A 20312-nucleotide genomic window follows, 5' to 3' on the forward strand; every position below is an offset into this window, starting at 1 on the left:
TAAAATACTGCCTGGAATTTCAAGAGAGTCAAAGGGCCCTCTGCAACCCACCCATCAACAGCAAGGTAAGAGTACTCAACAAAGAACTATCTCTGTACTTCTTTTTTTTTTTCCACCTATGTACTTCCTAAATGGGCAAAATCTTCAATTCAGATTTTGTTTCTTTAAGGCGCAACAAATTTAAAAACCTGGACACAAAACCTCAAGAATGTAAAGAAAATTTTCTCATTCCATTCTTCACATCTCTCTTAGAACAAAATGCTACAAAATACGGCTCTACAGCTGAAGAGGTTCTCTCTTCCAAGCAAAATCTCAAAACAAAGATGTGCTCAGGGCCAGTGCATGTGTTGGGGGGATGGGTAAAGGAAAAGGAGGTACCAGAATTAAATATTAGATCATCTATACATTTCATATTTCAATATCATCTTTTTAAACTTTTTGTATTTGTGTATTTTCTTAATGTGCATTATAGTTGTCTAATAGCACATGTATACTATACATAAACACATACGTTATTTTTTTATGATATGAGTAAGCAATGACAAAAAAAGATGAGAGATTCTGTCCTAGTAGATGACTGGCAAAATAAGCTTATCAAACAATAATTTTACCTGGTAACCCTCCACGAATGGAATTTCCCTTGGAAATAATTACATTTACCTACTTTATGTTCTTATTCCTGAAATGAGAAGCCAGTCTGAAACTGATGTTAACTGAACAGTAATGCTGAGACTGTTCCATAAGAACTAGTTCTCCTTTTGGCTTTAAGAGTCTGATTTGCAGAGTTCTACATGCTCCATATTTTTCTTCCTTAAATGGAAATAACCCATGTAAACTACTAAGAGAACAGAAATCAACTGAAAAACACAGGTAAGCATTTTTCTACAACACAGCTTTTCCTGCAACTGTAACAGTTAATATTCTTCAACCCCTACTATGTATCTAACACTGAGATAAATGTTTTAGTTACTTTATGGCACTTAATCTGACTATATGAGGTGGGTTCTAATACTCTCTCAATTGGGAGATAAAAGAAAACACAGCTTAGAAATCACATTAAGTGTGAAGAGAATCAAAATTCAAACCCACCGGTGTGCCCCCTCAGAGCCTCCATTCTTACCTCAGGGAGGCCACATGTCGTATGTATTAGGCATTTATTGTTACATATTGGGCAAAAATATAATAACATAATAACATTATTTTTATCCAATCAATATGTTCATCACATGTCTAATTCTACTGTAACATAAAAATACAATCCCATATTTGTTTTCAGAAAATCTGCAAATACAAAGGGTAGAAAAGCATTAAGTAGTAAAAAAGGATGTTATGCCATCATTTGCAAACAAACCAAAGAACTACCTTACCCAGCATTTTAGAAATATCTAGAAACTTTATTCTTCTTTCGCAAGCACTACAAAAATCTAACTAATATTAAGAGCTAACATTATTATAAGACAGAAGTTTTAAAGATGAGAAAATTTAACCATAAAACCCTGTTCCGAAAGTCCATTATAATATTCAGATATGCTATTCCCTCTTAAACTATGTAAAGAAAGAAAGTCTGGTGATTTGATTAGCCCTCAATTCAGTCCTCAAACATCAGCAGAAAAAAGTGTTCCATCTGCTGCAAAAGGCCAAGAAGCAATGAGTCCCCTAAGCAAAAGGAATCACTCTTAGTATGTCACATATAAAGCCCCTCTATCCTCTCCCCACGGGATATTTCTGTTCCTAACCTGAAACATTCAGAATTACCAAAGCATGAGTCCTCACTCGAGATTTTAAGTGAACACTCAACAATTTGATCCTTTAAAAATATAAAGTCTTCATTAAACAAGTTTATGACTTTGTGTAAATTATAACTTGAAATAAAACTTGCATGACCTGGATTTGGGGGAAAAAATTTAGTACTTAGGAAGAAAAAAGAAATGCTTCTACTATTATCACTAACAATTTAGATGTCAACCCACAATGTTAATCGGCCAACAAATATTTATTGAATGCCAACTATGTACTAGGCACTAATCTAAGCCTTAGAGGTAGAGAAATAAGATTTCTATACTGAAGATTATATTCTAATGGGGCAGGAGAAAGAGATAACACACAAGTGAACTAACAAAGAGAAACGAATTTCAGATTATAAATATAATGCAAAATATGATAGACTGATAGGAACCTCAAAGACGACTATTTTTAAAAGTCAGGAGGGACAGTTCCTAAGAAAGTCCCATGGTGCAATGAAACTTGAAGAATGACACTTAGTCAGGGAAAGAAGGTTCTAGGTAGAAAGGGACACCTCACCTTACGAAAAGATTCATCTGGCACCTAAATATTTTATGTCTGGGCTGAGTCATATATTGGAGAGATCCACATTATGATGAATTCTGTTTATAGCTTACCATGTTTACTGTTAAGTGTCCAGTGGATATGTGTACATATACAGCTAACAAAATATTCAGAAAATAAGAATACAATTCCCAATCTTTTGGTCTAACCCAAAAGTTCTTCTTAACTGGAAAAAGAGCAAGAATGGTACGGCAAAATCATTTAGAATCTGAGATAAGCAGTGAACTGTGTTCTCCCAAAAAAAATGCCTACTCACAGAAACTTCACAAATTAATTTTAGGAGGGTCTTAGAACATAAAAGCCCAACCACAATGCACGTACCTTATCCCCAACCAGAAATCCATGAATCCAAGGTTAGGAACTAAGCAGTAATTATCATACTCAGATGGAATGGGATATGAATACAAGTTGCTATCCTACTTTTAAATGATTATAAATCAGGTATGCTTACTCTCAAAATCTTTTGGCCCACATACGACTCTATGTGGGACTTTTCTCTATGCTATAAATTATTAGGATATATAATATGAAAAAATATTTCCCCCTAAAAGCAAATGAAATAACTCCTCACTACAACTAAGTATAATCTTTCACACATGAAAACACTGCAACTGACATGTTTTTGTGCAAAATCTTTTAATTTCTTCCCAAAAAAATGTTGCCACACTGTCACAAAGGCTATAAAGTTGAATGTTAATACCTATTAACTTATATTCTTCTAGTTCAGAAGAAAACTTATGATTATTTCTCAAAACCTCACACACACACACACACACACACACACACACACACACACTTTCACATGCCAATTAAGCTGTCAAAAAAACATGTATCACTAATCCAAGGTACAAACTAGATCAATGAGGGTTTTTTTAAGATTTTTTAAAATTTATTTGACAGCGCAAGAGAGAACAAAGCAGGGGGAGCCGCAGGCAAAGGGAGAGGGAGAAGCAGGGAGCCTGCTGTGGGGCTCAATCCCGGAACTCCAGGATCTGAGCCGAAGGCAGACACTTAACCAACTGAGCCTTCCAGGTGCCCCTCGATCAATGGTTCTTAACCTTTTCTTGATTGAAACACCCTTTGAGAATCTGAAAAATACACTAATTCTCTCATTTAAAAAATGGATATACTCATACAAAATGTGCATCTAATTTCAGGCTGCAAAATGCATTTCAAATTCAGAGGAAGGTTTAAGAATGTCTTCATCTTCTAGAGAAGACTATCATCACTGGCTGCTTCTGGGAAGGGCAAGTAGGAGAACCAAGTCAGGAAGAAGGTTTTTCACTATACGTCCTTTTGTATTTTTTGAGATCTGAACCATGTAACTACATTACCTATCAAAAATAAATTTTTAAAAAACCAATACACTAAAAAATGTAGCAGGATACCGATGTATTTGGTGAGGATCTCCAAATAAAGGTGTTTAAAATAACTTGTCTATGAAATTCAATAGATTTGCAAACTGTTTCTCCCAATTTTTTGGTTGAAAACGATTCATCCCTACAAAACTATGGTCTTGTTTCATAGTTGAGAAATTTCCAATTTCAACTGTTGCTGAAAAACTATAAAAAGTGAAATAATAATTCCACATTGTTCATATTTTAACTTCTAAAATCCCAGTCAAATAATGCTAGCTAGTATTTATTGAATGTGGCATGCCATATCTATTGACTATTGTTATCATCCCCACTTGATAGTCAAGAAAACCAAGGCCCTCAGGAGTTAACATACTTGCCCAATACAACGCCAACTAGTGAGTAAGGCAGGACTCTTCCAAGTAACAAGGCCCATGTGCTTTCCCCCAGGTGACACCGCACAGTACAAGGAAAATGGCAAACACTAAAATAAAGGACATCATTCCTTAAGAAACTAATGTCATTATAAATACACCTTAAGGCACTAACCCATTATAAAAATTGGGACTTACTTCTGCATATTCCTTCCTTACACACTACACAAAGCAGAAATGGATGAAAAAGAATGATCCCATCAACAAATCAGAAAAGCATCAACATTAGTTTTAAATTGGGATTTTTAAAAACCTCACAAACTGTCACCCTAAAAAATAAAAACGTAAGCTGAATCACAAGCCTAGACAGTTAAAAAAAAAAAAAAGGTTTTCATTGATGAAGGGATTTAAAGAAACACAGTGTTACAGATCTAAAAGTTTTAACACCAAGGGGCAGACTTTCTGCTGAAGAGTACCTCCAGTCATTACAGTTTTTGGAATGTTTAATATGGAATGCCTGAACTATTGGGAAAACGCCTTAAAAACATATAAAGAATTATGAGGCTAGAAATAATGACATACTCTCATTATAATCCCATCTTCAAAGAGATGGTTCTTGTCAAAAATATTTCACTCAAATCTAAACTTGCATAAGCTATTAAGGTCAAACAAAGAAGGAAACAGGTCATAGGGAGGATGGGGGGAGGGGGGATTAATCACCTAACCTATTAGTACTACTAAGGCTACTACTACTTAGTATTACTATGATGATAATGATGATAAGTATGTGTGTGTGTGTGTATTTCCTAGGTGGTTTGTTTTTTTTTTTAAGATTTTAACTGTTTATTTGTCAAAGAGAGAACACACAAGCAAGGGGAGCAGCAGGCAGAGGGAGAAGCAGGCTCCGCACTGAGCAAGGAGCCCAATGTGGGACTCCATCCCAGGATCCTGGGATCATGACCCCAGCGGAAGGCAGATGCCTAACCGCTGAGCCACCCAGGCGCCCCTCTCTAAGTGTTTAACTGTCCTTATAGAGATGGATAACTGTCAAAACTTGCTTTGTGTCAATGCGTGTAGGCACAAGGAAAGCATACAACTCTTTCCATAAAGCACTCAAACTTATACTAAATTCCCCTTGAGTAAAAGTCCTTCAAGCTCAAAACTTTAGGACTCTCTGGAAACATTTTCAAAAGTATATACAGAGAAAATTCAAATGTTTCTATTTCATTGTAAATTGCTGAGGAAAAGCCAGCTATGTTCACAGAACAACATGCTGGCATTGCTTCCTGTAGAAAGTAACATGGTTGGTATAAATTACAAGACCCCACCTATCAGAAAAGAGGCAAAAAAGATGAAACTTTTCCTTTAATTTTGCAAGTGAAGAGACTTTTAAAATGCCAAAGGCCGGGGCACCTGGGTGGCTCAGTAGTTGAGTGTCTGCCTTCAGCTCCCAGGATCAGGACCCACGTTGGGCTCTCTTGCTCAGCAAGGAGTCTACTTCTCTCCCTCACTCTCCCTCTGTACTCTGTCTCTCTCTCAAATAAATAAATAAAGTCTTAAAAATAATAATAATAAATAAAATGCTAATGGCCGTTATTATATGTAAGCCAGTCAAATATTATGATGCATATAATAAACATTCTGATAAGGCATACATACAAACAAGTGATCATTAATGAATACCTAATGTTTCAAGTTTCAAAAATTACATATTAAAAAGATGAGTTACAAAATAATACAATTTGTTTCAAACTCCCCTAAAATTAAAGATCTTAAGGACGTGAATTTGACTTTATTCTTTAATGCAACCCACAAAATTCACCTGCCATTTATATTACACTGCCAAAGAAAATTAACTCAAACCTTCCTACTTGGTCAAAGCAATACTACAGAAAATTACATCAGTTACTACGTTTGGCATGCGCACATAATTTGTTCTGGTTTCCCCTAAGGAAATGGTAAAAAATAAAATAAAGAAATTCCTCCTATGTTTTCTTTATATTCCATAAATTACTTCCTGAAGTGAGAAAACTACACACAAAATGCAATCCATTGTATGAAAAACAAATGTCATTTAACAAATATATTCTCTGTAAAAATCAAGAGCAAGTAAACATTTCTGAAATCTACATCTGACTGTTACTTCTCTGTTATTCTACAGATAGGGAAATCGAATTTATGGAATGCTTTCCAGAATATTTTCCCAGAACATGCTTACTACACAAGAATCACTTTCAGTCTGTCTGGAATTAAGCTGTGGATATATCTAATACTACATGGTCCTGTTATGCTCCAATTCTCCCACGCTGGCAAAATACACAAGTTCACAAAAATTATATTCCTGGAGAGCAGGGTTCTTGGAAATTTTTCAATATTACCAGACTTCACTTAAAAAAAGGGAAAAGGATATACAAATAGCCAGTAAGCACATGAAAAGATGTTCAACACCATTCATCAGTCATAAGGGAAATGCAAATCAAAACCACAATGAAATACCACTTCACACACACTATGATGGCTATTATAAAAACAAAAACAAAAACAAAAAACAACAAGTGTTGGTGAGGAGGTGGAGAAATTGGAACCCCTGTGCATTGATGGTAAGAATGTAAAATGATACAGCTGCTGCGAAAAAGTCTGGCAATTCCTTAAAAATTGAAATATATGATCTAGCAATTGCACTTCTGGGCATGAACTCAAAAGAAGTGAAAGCAGGGGCTCAAAGAGACACTTGTACACCCATGTTCACGGCAGCGTTCACAATAACCAAAAGGTGGAAATGACCCAAGTGTTCACTAACAGATGGATAAATAATATATGGTATATACACAAAGCAGAATATTATTCAGGCTTAAAAGGAAGGAAATTCTAAACATGCTACAACATGGATAAACCTTGAGGACATTATGCTAAGGGGAATAATCCAGTCACAAATAGACCTAGAGAACAAATCCATAAAGACAGAAAGTGGAATGGCGGTTACTTACCGAAGGGCTAAGGGGAGGGGAGAATGGAGAGTTAGTGTTTAATGGATAGAGTTTCAGTGGGGGGAGATGAAGAAGTTCTGGAGGTGGGTGGTGGTGACAGATGCCCAACAATGTCAGTGTCCCTAACGTCACACTTAATGCATACATAAAATAGTTAAAATGGTCAACTTTGGTTAGGTATATTTTACCATGATTTTTTTAAAAAATGAGATATGGAACAACAAAATCTTAAAATGTGCCAAATTCTTCTCACCCATGCCTTTCACTACCCGCAAAACCAATGATTGGTCAGTTCAGTTCGAATTTAAATGTTTGCCATGAGCCCCAAGAAATAAAAGTAACAATAAAGTTTAAAATTCTTTTTAAACCTAAAAAAGTTTAATTGGCTTCCTCAAAATAAAGTCCTTTGCCAGAGAGACATGCTAATCGCTCTTATATGTCTAGTTCCGATTAAAAAAGTTACCAAAAGTTACCAAGGAATCCATATGCCTCTCAACTCTGTATTTCAAGCTTTATCCTTAGAGTTTTTTCTTCATTTGTTTTCTGAAGCCTCACAAAGACTTTTTCATTTTTACCAGCAAAACCTTTAGCTGAAATTTTCTCCCCCACAAACTCATAAGAGCTCATCTCTACAAACTAGTACATGTATCATTTTTACAGTAATCAGAATTCATTTAGCTTCCATCAATTTCAAGTATATACCTCAGAATCTCATTTGTGACTCTAACTCCGCCCCCGCAAAAAAAAAGTTCACATGGGGAAAAATAGAAACCTGAAATATCCTAGGCTAAATTTTGAGGATCTTTTCTAGTCAAACTCCAGTTCTTCTTACAATACCTTCTAATTTCACAAACTATTTCAGAAGTAAATGTTCATTAACGAATCAGGTTTTCTGGTTTCCTCTGAGCTACAAAAGTGTACTGCTTTGTTCATGCTCCCTTTGTCCTCACTCTTAAGTGTTCAGCAGATAAAAATCTACTTTCAAATGCAGATTCTAACACTTTCCATGCTACAAATACTACATTCTGATATATTTCAACCGTGTCTGTTCATAAACATAAAGCAAACAGATGACAATTAAAAGGAACAAGAAGTGTCCACATATACCCAAAGGCTGAAAGGTCTAATTTAGAAGAAGAAAATCTTGTATTAAAAACTTGTCCTAATTCATTCCAAAATAAAGACAAAAGTAGTATTAAATGAGTATGATCATGTTTTCTACATGTATTATCTGAATTACAATTTTTTATTTTTAAAAATGAATTCTTTCAAACACCACTTTCTGTATGTAAGTTAATGGTATCATCTCTCCTAAGTCTACTTCCTGTGACTAAAACTGTACAATTTGTAGCTGTTATCACATATGATGTATATATCTAAATGCCAAGAAAAAATGAAAAACGCAGACCCAGGCATCTTAAAGTTTCTCCAGCATTCAGTTTTTCTCTTTATCAACGTGAGAGGGTCCTGATAACAGGTTTCTTTTCATTTGTCCACAGCTATTTATATTGAATCAAGCCCTTTAAAAAGGAAAGTGTTTATCTGCCCACATAGCAGTAACTTCAACATGTCACAAATCTCCCCTCCCTTCAATTTGCCACACAGAACTTTAACAAATATGGAATTCTGCAAAAAGAAGATTAAATACAGATATATAAAGATCAACTTTCTGGAAAGGAATCTATCACCTGGTCATGAGCCTTACCTTTTAGCAGCGGCAGAGGTGTTAACTCAATAGGCTTGCCTTGAGACCTAAACTGTGAGGAACTTTGCGACCTCTTCTGTCTGGCTTTTCTGACGGACTTCCGAGAAAATCCGTCTACTTTATCCACTGATGGAGGAGTAGATGGTGCTGAGGACATATCCCTACTGAAGAGAAAGAGGTATCATAAACATATTCCCAAGGTGGAAGCACACACGTGAATTACACAAATTCGAAAATTCCCATAAACAATATGCATGAAAATTGGAATGTGTGATGAAGAAAGCAAATAAAATCAATTAAGAAAAGTCATACGTTCAATGGAGAAACATGAAAATTTGATGATAAACAGAAGAAATTTAAGTACCATATAAGCAATATTGTAGTTCTAATGCACAGGCTGCTCCCATTCTGATAAGCGTTAAAGATGTTCACTGACACTTGAAGAAGTCTTCTAAGTCACCTACTCATTTTCTAACTGCACAGCTCTTCTCATCTTGAGATTCCTGAAATAATTCTGGAGCTATTCTGCCACTGGAAAACTTCCATGGATACATTTTCCCAAGATATTTAATATTACAAATGGGCTCTGGAGTTAAAACCCTTATTGTACTTCAAGAATCTACACCATGTACCAGAGCAAGGTGAAATTTACAAGTACTGAAACTATCTAGGCATGACTTTTAATGCAATGTGCTGTGTTAGCTATGAGGAACTATAATACCGCACCAGAAATGAGGACAGGTTAGATTACTTTAAACAGAACACATAAAACGCATAATTAGAAGCATTTCAAAGAAGTCTTCTTTTCGAACAAAGCCATCTTAAGTTATTAAAGCTTAATAAACAAAATTCTGATGAAATTGTGCACCAAAGTTGAAAACATAAATTCACACCCTACTTTGACAACCAAGTTGAATTCCCTTTAAGTTCATCATCAGATATTTTCATTCCATCAAGCTGATAAAACAGTTCTTTTAGATTTTTTTAACCTTCTCAAATTATTAAAATGAAGGCTAGTTCCTAAAAGTAACAAGACTTAAGCTCAATTTCATTCTCCAATTTAAATATATGCCATCATTTCCATGGCACTGAGGCTCCATGCAAGATTAATGGCAGACTTGAATAAAAATAATGCATATGGGGGAAATACTGAAATGCAATTACTCACCTGCCATTCCAATACATAAGATAAGTGTTTTTTAACCTCTAAATTAAAAGGTAAGGGAGTTTCTTTCTGAACATGCAAGAATAAAAAGTTATCTGGATTATCCGGATTCCGACAAAGTAAAAAAATAACAAAAATTTGTTAAACAAAACCCAGGATCTTGAGGTTTGGAATTCTGAAGTCTTGTTTGATTCTCTTTAAAAAAAAAAAAAAAAAAAAAAGTTTTTAAAAAGCTACCTAATTTAGCCTTAAATAAAATGTGACAGATTCGAAATGGAATTGCAAACTATGAATGACTATGGAAGAAGTACAATCAGTTAAAATTTTTCACAATGACTGCATCAGCAAGAAGCTCCACATCTCATCTCTATGTTGTAAATTTAGGGACAGCTTTTCCAATGTGGTATGTGAATTATTTAGATTTCATTTAACCCAAACAACGCAAGATTTCGGTATATCCTGTTCCTCCATCACTCTTTTTGTCTTTTCTTTATTCCTCATCTCCCATCTCTAAAGATGATTTATTGCTGGCATTTTTTTTTTTTTTTTAAAGCATTTGCCCCTTCTGCCCGCGGCCCAGAATAAACGTCAAGGATCTCAACCCCAAAGCGCTGCAGAACTGAACTTGCAGTAGCAGTGGGTCCGTGCAAAGCCCGGAGAAACAGGTTTCGCCCTGGACCAGGACGCCCGAAGCTTTATCATCGTCTAAGCAGCGGGCACGGGGCATTTCCAAGGTTCAGGATAATCCAAGGGGGGTGCTGGGGTGGAGGAGAAAGACAGGGAAGGGGTTGGTCTGTAGGGATGCTGACATATTCCCTTTGCTACCCCCCCCCCCACCCCGCCCCAAGCCCTGGAGAAGATAAGCTGTTACAGAATCCTCCTCACTACATCAATCCCCCCTCCCCGCCGGCTTCCCCCCGCCCCCCATCAGTGGATAAAGGGGGACAAGAATATGCCTCCAATGCCGGAAGGTGCGGGGGGGGGGGGGGGTTGGCAGAGTAAATGGGCGGCATCGTCAGAAGCCTTTGCAGGTAAATCAGACAAGTGGGACGGGCGCTCCCTCTCCCACACCCCACCCCACCCCACCGCACCCCCCGCCTGCCCGGGCCAGGCCTTCCCGAAGCCGGTGTTCTGCAGGTTCCCAAGGAAGACCTGGAAGAGGAAAGGAAGCGGGCGAGCCGAGGTGCTGGAGAGACGAAGTTACCTTGAAGCTTCTGGGGAAGAATCCAAAGATGATCTGTGGTTTCGAGGGGAGACCGGTGTGAGGGCCGCAGCGGGGGCGGGTGGCGGGACCGGGACGTGCGGGGGGAGGTCCGGACAGCGGCAGGGAGCCCGGGGCGACGGCTGTCCGGCGCGGCGTCCCTCCGGTTCCGCGGCGGCGGCGCCTCTAGGCCTCACGGCCGGACCTGAACCTCAGCGCTCCGGCGGTGGCGACGGCGGCGGCAGCCTCACGATCCTCCCCCGCGGGCCCGTCCCATCAAATCGGCACCGACCCCGTTGCGGCTCCGCCGGTGGCTCCTCGCTCACATTCCCGGCGGGCGGCGCCTCTGCTCGTTGCACCGGACCCGGCGGCGGCGACGACGTGGGGAGGGGGGGAAGGGAGGGAGGAAGAGTGGATCCGCAGCGGCAGCAGAAGAAGGAAGGAGAAGGAGGAGGAGCCGCTGGAGCTGTAGCCGCCGCTGCCAGAGCCGCCCTTTGGTACCCGCGGTGGGTCCCCGTCAATGCCCCTTTCTCTCTCCTATTGTCAATATCACCGGGCGGCTGAGTCCATGGCACACGCGCAACCGAACCTTCTGGCCAGCAGCGCCCGCCTCCGGCGCCCACTCACTGGAGGCTTCAAACGGGAAGCGAGGCCTCATTGGCCCCTGTCCGCCTTCACTCCCATGCCAGCAGGTTCGTCTGAGAGCCGATCAGGGATTGGCGGCGGGGGGGCGGAGAAACAGGAGGGTGGGAAGAGACAAGGCCGAGGATTGGGCTGAGGGGAGAAGGACCCGGATGCAGCCGCGCTCTCCGGCCGCGCTGCTGCAGCTTCCGCCAGGCGGGTGGGTAGGCTGTAGCACGGGAGCACTGCAGCCCTTAGGCCTTTGAGGAGCTCCTGAAACTCGGGAGGTGTGCGACTGATAGTTCAATGGGATGGCTGAGTTTCCACGCAATGCGGCTTCTCCGGGCGGCGGTTGTCTTCAGCGAGAGGATTCCAAGGGCAGGGGCAGGCTTAAGGGTGGGGGAGGCCCCTGGGCCTTGGATCCGCCCCCTTCAGCAGCTTGGCTGGCCGTCTGGGCTTGAGGACCCCCAACTCAGGACGGGTACCAGCGCTGAAATAAGCGCAGAAAGAATTAAGATGTCCCGCCCGCGCCTGTGCACCACTGTGTAAATGAGCACCTCGCAGCACGCCCTGAAACCCCCAGCAGTCGCTCTCCCCTGAGCCTTGTGGGAGTCCTGGCACCGAAATCTGAACCTCTGGGCCTGGGCCAAGGGTTGGGTATCGCTTCGAATTCTGAGTCACCTCGGCTCCGTTTCCCTAAACCTCTCTTGAGTATCAGCTCCCTGAAGCTCCTGCAAGCCTTGGTAGAGGCTAGCCCAGTGTAGCTCATGCAGGGGGTTCGCTGTCCCTGTGTTTTGCAATCATGTATCCGGATCAACTACGTGGGCCCTCCTGCTGCACAGAGCTCAAGGAAACCCAGCTCCAGACTGCACGAGCTTGTGAGATTTTAATTGGCAAATTGGATCCGAAAGAGTTTATGGAGAAGACTTCACTCAACTCTAGCTAGACAAGTAATAAAATACTTAGAGATGTGTTTACGTGCTTGGTGAGCCCAAACCCAAATGGTGCAATTCCAGATAATGTTATTGGGGCTCTTCGTTCCATTTGAATGCACGCTGGGTACATCTTTGTGGGGGGGTTGGGAAGGGGTGGGCTTGAGGCAGGAAGAAACAAATTCTTAATGACAGATCACCAGTTGCTAAAAACTTGGAAGACAAAAAATATTTTCTAACATTTATAACCCCTATTAACATTTTGATGTACTTCCCTCCAGTGTTTTTTTTTTCCTTTAATTTTGTATGTTTTGTTCTGTAACCTAGTTTTTCCCCCTCAGCGTTTTATCATGTTTTCTATACAGTTAAGAAATAAGACTATGTACCATATGTACAAGTAACAACAACAGCAACAAAATGCATTTCTTGTTTGTTTTAACACTGAGGTGTTGCAAATTTTTATTCACACTCCCATAAATGGATCTTGAGTGAAAAATAAAATTTTGTACCATGAAAGAAAGATTTTTTTTTAATCCGTTTTGAACAAATGGGAAACAGGAAAAGATCGCTTTCTTAGGTAGAAGTGGTTTCCTCCTACTGAATCCAGATGATTGGCCACTGTATAGATAGTACCCATTTTTGCCCTGCAAAGTTCATCACTAGGCCTTAGAAAAGTGGCCTTCCTTGCACCTTACACCATTCTCCTTCCTTGCGTCTTGGTTTCGTATACCAGTCTCCATGAAAAGTTCAGGGTCCCAGCCATGCAGAACCTGTATACTCAATCTCTGACTGAGGGAAATGCAGAATTAAAACCAAGGAAGATTTTAAAGCCAACTCCATTTCCCTTGGCAACAGTTGGACCGTCAAAGAGTAGTGCACGTTTGAAATGCTCACAGCTGTTGCTTAGAACATTTCACATTTTGCAGAGTGGGGATTTTGCTTGAAAATTATGATCTCTATAAAGAATTCATTTCAAAACTCTTTCATTTTCTTTAAAATGGCTGAGTAACTGAAATGAGCAGGTCTTTTAAAATGGGAACATCCTTGCCTATGTGAAAAATTGTTCCTTGGACAATATTTTCTAAAGGAGGCCCATGCAAGCCAGGGTTGTCTATGTTCCAGGAATAGTACAAGGCAATCCATTTGGAAAGCAGAAGAAGAAAACATGGAGACATCTGCTTATGCTTAATTCTAATTGAGAAGTAGTCATTTAGAAAAAAAAAAAAAAGTTACAAAAAAGAAGTAGTCATTTAGATCAATTAATATTTTATATACAGAATAAGTGACCCTGCACTCAGTTCATGGAATCCTCTCTTGACCTAGAACAGCGTAGGAGATGTCCTCAAGGAAAACTGGAAGTTACCCATTTCCAGGGGTGGGCAGTGGAAATCCCACCCAGTCAGTCCTGGTCAACAGGTAGTGACTAATTGCAACTTGCTAGGTTCAACTAAGTGGATTTATTGAAGGTTTTACCTAGGCTTAATTTAACCCGTAGAGAACAAACACCTTTCCCAGGGTCCTTTGCAAACAAACCACAGGAAAACAAACACTGCAGAACACTTCTTAATACTAGATCTTTGACAGCCACGTTTCAAAGTTGAAATAACAATCTAATAAATCTAACCAAATGTCTAAAAAAAAATCAAATTCATCAATGAGATTATTTGAATGAGGATTTATATCCACTGTCATTGACAAATGCCTTTTACCGTAAGCATATATTATAACTGAGTCATAAATGAAAGCTTGTACTTAATAAACAAATATACATATCTTTGGTTAGAAATTGCTTCCAAAAAATATACTGATGGGAATAAATGATCAAAAAAGTTTAGAGACTTGTTACTCTGGTTAACACCAAAAAAGAAATACCTTACAGTCATCTGGGAAGCCATTATCAAGTGACAAAACACTGTTCATCACTATCAGATGAAAGCGCTCACTTCCCAGATACCAAGGCTGAGCTTATCGTGGATCTACTGAGACTATCAAATGGTGGCTGACTGGTGAACTAAAGAAGGGTCAGATAATAAGCAGAAACATCATCAAACCAATTCTCAGCCACCAGAGGAGGAAAAGATCTCCACTGACAAGACATCACAGAGGTGAACGAGCCCAATGTTTGTGTTGGGGAAGTGGGGTTTGGGCTGAGAGGGAAGAAAGATGAAAAAGCCTGAGGCAAGAGCTGCTCTCTGGAAAAAAACAAGAAAATTACACAGCAAGCATAGACTCGGGACTCTGCTGTTATATTTCTCTGAGCCACATTTATCTTCACTGGCAACACCCTGAGCAGTGACATTTTCCTGGGTCACAATTTTTTTTGTTTTATTTTTTTAGAGAGGGAGAGAGAACAGAAGCAGGAAGGGCAGAGGGAGAAGGAGAGAGAATTTCAAGCAGACTCCACGGTGGGCACAGAAGCCGATGTGGGGCTTGATCCCACAACCCCAAGATCATGACCTAAACTGAAACCAACAGTCGGCACTTAACCAACTGTGCTGCCCGGCACACTGTAAATAGTACAGTCACATTTTCAGATGCACCTCTAGGTGATAGGTTATTCATGGCTTTCCATGAGATTAATGTGTATAATTATTGCTTGAGATTGAAAACTTTTAGGTACTCCAGTTTCCTACCTAGCAGTGAGAGACCCTAGGTCACTGATGGATCAAGAAAATGGGGAAAGAGAAAAGATGGGGAAAGACAAAGTCAGCTTCAAGTGCACTTTGGTTCGCATGGGATAAAACAAAATAAGGTACCACAAACAATTTTGCTTTTAAGACAGTTAAATTACACAATTAAATGAACTAAAGCTATAACTAATTATAAGCACAATGCTGATAACACAGACTCTGGAATCAGATTTACCTGAGGTGGAATCCCAGCTCACACAGTCAGGAGCTGGGGCAAATTATTCACTTGTCACATTCTTGGTTTCCTGGCCTGTAAATAGATAGACTCACACTTCATAACTCCTTGGGCAGTCAACAGATTGTCATGAGGTTATGCATCTACTACATGACACATGTCTGCACGTGTTCACTGCTCAACAAACACTAGTTCTGACCATAATCATCCACTTTGTTTATATTTTAATAGTTTCTATCCATCTAGAAACTTCTAGAAAGTTTTTCCCCCTTGAAATTTTATTCCGGCGTGTCCCATTGTGACAGGAAGAAAAGAAGCAAGGAAACGAGGCATGCCTTTCAATACACTTCCATGCTAAATTATAGACTGTGTGTGAAGGCATTCATTAGCAATAACAAGAATTTGCATCTTACACTATCCATATACTTCTAAAAGTGAAAAAATGGTCATTTGACTTAACATCCTTTCAGAGCTTTACCTTCATTTTTAATTGACATTCCTTTAAAAGAGGCCCAAACTATTTTTGCTCTAAACTTAGCTATTTCTATTCCTCTCTGTAACCTGCAGAATGGCACTAGGAACAAGGTCCTGATTTCTGTCCTAGCCCTGCCCTTAGTAACAGCCTAGACTTGATGTGGTAGATATCTGCTTCCCATCCACCGCTGCCTTTCCTTGGAGGACCACACCACTTCCCTCATGTGATCCTGGTGGACAGGTAATAACTGCGCTGCTAATGTCTTTCCTCCCTGCAGAGAGGTAAGTAAAAAGTAAAAGACCTAAGGAGATCAAATCCAAGATTTCCTCTCTGAATGTTGGGAGAGGGATACCTTTCTTCCTCTTGGAACAAAAACCGTAGAAAGGATGTAAATTAGAGCTGCATGTCACCATCATCCTCTTCTTCCTCCATCTTGGAGGAATCCAATATGGTAGAGGTAACTTTGGAAAAATGCCAGGTTTTAACAACACAATTGAAACTGCTGGATTCAGTTCTGTTTGAAGGTAGTTTCAATCATATGAGCCCGTAAATTCCCTTTTTTGTTTAAGCTACTTTGGAGTTGAAGTTCTATAACATATGCCCAAAAGAATCCCGACTTATAAGACACAGGCAAGTCACTTAACCTCACCAAGCCTCACCTTAGACCCTGGATCTGGGGTTTTCTAGGAGTTGCATTAAATGAAATATTTAGACAAAATCTGATCTTAAGCATGAAAGACAACCATTTAAAGTGACCCTGCCAAGAATTCTTTCTTAGTGTAATTCATCAAGTCTAATTTGTTTGTTGGCTTTTATTTTTAAGACTTGAAGCAGATATTCTTAAGAATTATACTTTTAGGGATGCCTGGGTGGCTCAGTTGGTTAAACGTCTGCCTTCAACCCAGGTCGTGATCCCAAAGTCCTGGGATTGAGCCCTGCATCAGGCTCCTTGCTCAGCAGGGAGCCTGTTTATCCCCCTGCCTGCTGCTCCTCCTGCTTGTGCTCTCTCTCTGACAGATAAATAAAATCTTAAAAAAAAAAAAAAAAAGAATTATACTTTTAGAATTAAGTGCCCCTAAAATACACCTGCATGAGAAGAAACAGTACAGTGATCTACCAAACATGAAAATGAGCTTTTTTCTTAGCAAACTACTGCTTTTCAATAGTTTGTTTTACTGCATCCCTTAAAACACCAAGGCCAGATTTCAGGAAATGCAGCCTATGGTTGAATGTTCACCTAGGGTTCCATTGCTCTATCGTAGAGAGAGAACATTATTTTAAAGGTATCAATAGAGTAAAGCCTATGAACATAGGGTAAATTACTGCTAAAATGTTCTAAAAGGGAAAGACAACCAAAAAGGTGAAAACTTAAATCTGAGCACACTGTTATTAAAACAAAATAAACCAATAAGGACAACATATACAATCTTCTATGGTACTGGCGATAATAACTAGAACCATGTATAGCAATTTCAGTTCACTTTCATATGCACTATTTAATTGGAACCTTAATGCTGTAGATACATAGTATTTCTTTTTTAAGATTTATTTATTTATTTGAGAGAGAGAGAGAGAGAAAGCCTGCGGGTGAGAGTGAGTCTGGGGGAGGAGCAGAGGGGGAGAGAGAGAATCTCTAGCTGACTCCCCACTGAACCGCAAGCCCAATGCAGAGCTTAATCTCATGACCCCTAGATCATGACCTGAGCTGAAATTAAAAGTCAGATGCTTAACCAACTGAGCCACACAGGTGCCCCTGTAGATACATAGTATTTCTAATTTATAAATAAAAAACATGAGGATCAGAGAAGTTATCCAGTATCATACAACTAGTAACTAGTAGAACCACAATTTGAACCCAGATCTTCCAAGGGCTAGGTCTTTTTTTTTTTTTTTTAAGATGTTATCTATTTATTTGAGAAAAAGAGAGCAGGGAGAGCAGGGAGCCTAACAGGGGTCTTGATCCCAGGACCCTGAGATCATGACCTGAGCCAAAGGCAGATGCTTAAATGACTGAGTCATCCAGGCGTCCCGTGGACCAGACCTCCTTATGCTGTACCAAGTTACCTCGGTTTTTAAATCTTTGCTTGCTAACAGTATGTCCAAGTGATTGAATATAAAGCTACTCTTTTCCCCATCACATAGAAGAGACTAATAAGATACAGAAGTTAAGTGTGTAATAGAAGGTCATAAAGAAAAGAAAGTAGAAATAATGGGCCAAGTCTTCCATTCTCATCAACACGGTCTCCCATTCATTGAAGACGATGAGCCAGAAACTATGGCAGACATTTTGAATGTATTCTCCTCGCAATAACCCATTGGTGTAGGAAGTTTTGTCCCATTTTACAGATGCAAAAAGTAAGACACAGAAAGTTTAGTTTCTTTTCCAACATTATACATCTAGTAAGGAGCAGAACCTGGGCAGGAGTTAAGACTAGAAGGCACTGAAATTCTAAACTATCTTACTGCCTGTCCCACTGGAAATCTTCTACACAATCAGGTTTGTATATAGTGCTGTGTTAGCATGTATTTAAAACGTGAAGGCTTTCCACTCATTTCCCTTGGTATTTGTCTCTCTGCAAAATAACAAAGAACCCCCATCTGGCTTCGTGAGAAGCACACTTTGTTGGCAGAGTGAGGTTACAGTATGGATTCAAGTCAACCTTCTTTTTCAAGAGGTTTTTTTTTTTTTTAGAATTTAGATTTAAAGAGCTTTGAAAACAAGGATGATGGCCATAGTCACCTCAAGTATTTGAAACTTTCGTTTGATGGTTCTTCTAAATCAAGAAAGCTTATAGTCTCAGATTTGGAAGGTTAGTGACCCAGTTAACATACCAGTTGGCAACTAGAACAAAGTACTTATGAAAAAGTATTTTTGAAAAAAAGCATTGGGAGAGATTCAGTCAAAGTATAAAATCCTAGCTGTCTTGACCTTCCGAGGGAAAAAAAATGTTATAATTAACTAGAACTCATGGGTCCCACAGGCTGACTATGGCAAATGCTCCACGTCAAGAGAAATCCTCATCACGATGGTCAGACATTTCAATAAGCCTTTCTTTTTTTTTTTTTTTTAAGATTTTATTTATTTGACAGAGAGAGATCCCAAGTAGGCAGAGAGGCAGGCAGAGAGAGTGAGAGGGAAGCAGGCTCCCCGCCAAGCAGAGAGCCCGATGCGGGACTCGATCCCAGGACCCTGAGATCATGACCTGAGCCGAAGGCAGCGGCTTAACCCACTGAGCCACCCAGGCGCCCCTCAATAAGCCTTTCAAACACTTAATATAGGAGACCTTTCCTAACCAAAACTTTCATTATTTTATTTCATCATTCCCTCATGCATTCATTCCAAACATTTAAATACCTACCTACCCTGGGCCCTGGGGAAATTCAAATCCAAGTAAGAGAGAAGTACTATCTCTCTGTGTTTATGAGATGTTATGATCAAGGGCTAATTGTTATGAAAGCCCAGAGCCCAGGGTAAAATCCTGTGACCAGGAGGGGAAAATGGAAAAAAATTCGGGAAAAAGAGGAGATGATATGTAAGCTGAATTGTGACACTCAGAACTCCCATTCACTGCTGGCTTGGTACCTGATTTGTGTGTGTTTGTCTCTTCAGGGTATTCTTTTTTTTTTTTTTTCCGGTTTTTTTTTTTTTTTAACAGTCTTGAGGTCTTTTATTTTCTTTACATTTATCATGCCATGAATTCACAGGGAGTGGGTTCCAGCAGTTCGGGTTCGTTTCCATTGGTTCTCACGAACTGTGCTTCTCCGGGTGGATCAGGCCGGCGCTTCAGTTGTACCCAAGTACCTTTCTCCTTGGCATCCTTCTCTTTCGGGTCGTTTTCCTTCACACGCTTCAGGAAGCTATCTCAGCTCTTTGCATGTTTAATATGCTCAACGCGTACGTTAATTCTCTTGGCAAGAACCTTGCCCTTACTTGTTTGTTTACAACAATGCCAGCAGCATGCTGAGTAACATTGTAGACTCTTTCCGTTTTGCCATGGTAACACTTGTGGGGAATTCCTTTTGAACAGTGCCCTTTCCCTTGATGTCCACAATCTCACCTTTCTTGTAGATTAGCATGTATGTGGACAAAGGAACAAGTCCATGTTTTCTAAAAGGCCTGGAGAACATATAATGGGTACCTCCCCTCTTTCCCTTTGTGTTGGTCATTTTGGACAGTTACTGGAAGATAGCGGTTCCGGCCGAAAGGAAGCCAGGGTATTTTTATTATGGGCCAGGAATTATCCAAAGTGAGTCACATAGATTATTTTTATTTAATTCATAAGTGT

At 39.7% G+C, this 20312-nt stretch overlaps 1 protein-coding gene and 1 pseudogene across 3 annotated transcripts in view; both read right to left on the reverse strand.

Annotated features, from left to right (window-relative positions):
- Positions 1 to 11766, reverse strand: part of PPP2R5E (protein phosphatase 2 regulatory subunit B'epsilon) — a 146300-nt gene extending 134534 nt beyond the window's left edge. The window contains exons 1-2 of one of the 3 annotated variants that reach the window (XM_046008673.1): positions 11137 to 11766; positions 8768 to 8931 (exon numbers count right to left, since the gene is read on the reverse strand). In XM_046008673.1, coding sequence (XP_045864629.1) covers positions 8768 to 8924 — 157 coding nt within the window. In that variant the 5' untranslated portion in view covers positions 8925 to 8931; positions 11137 to 11766. The remainder of the gene's footprint in view (positions 1 to 8767; positions 8932 to 11136) is intronic. The other 2 variants (XM_046008672.1, XM_046008671.1) reach the window with 2 other exon arrangements.
- Positions 11767 to 19712: 7946 nt separating this feature from the next.
- Positions 19713 to 20193, reverse strand: LOC123944021 (annotated as a pseudogene).
- Positions 20194 to 20312: the final 119 nt, after the last annotated feature.

Source organism: Meles meles, chromosome 6 (genome assembly GCF_922984935.1).
Source record: "Meles meles chromosome 6, mMelMel3.1 paternal haplotype, whole genome shotgun sequence".
NCBI classification, from domain to species: Eukaryota; Metazoa; Chordata; class Mammalia; order Carnivora; family Mustelidae; genus Meles; species Meles meles.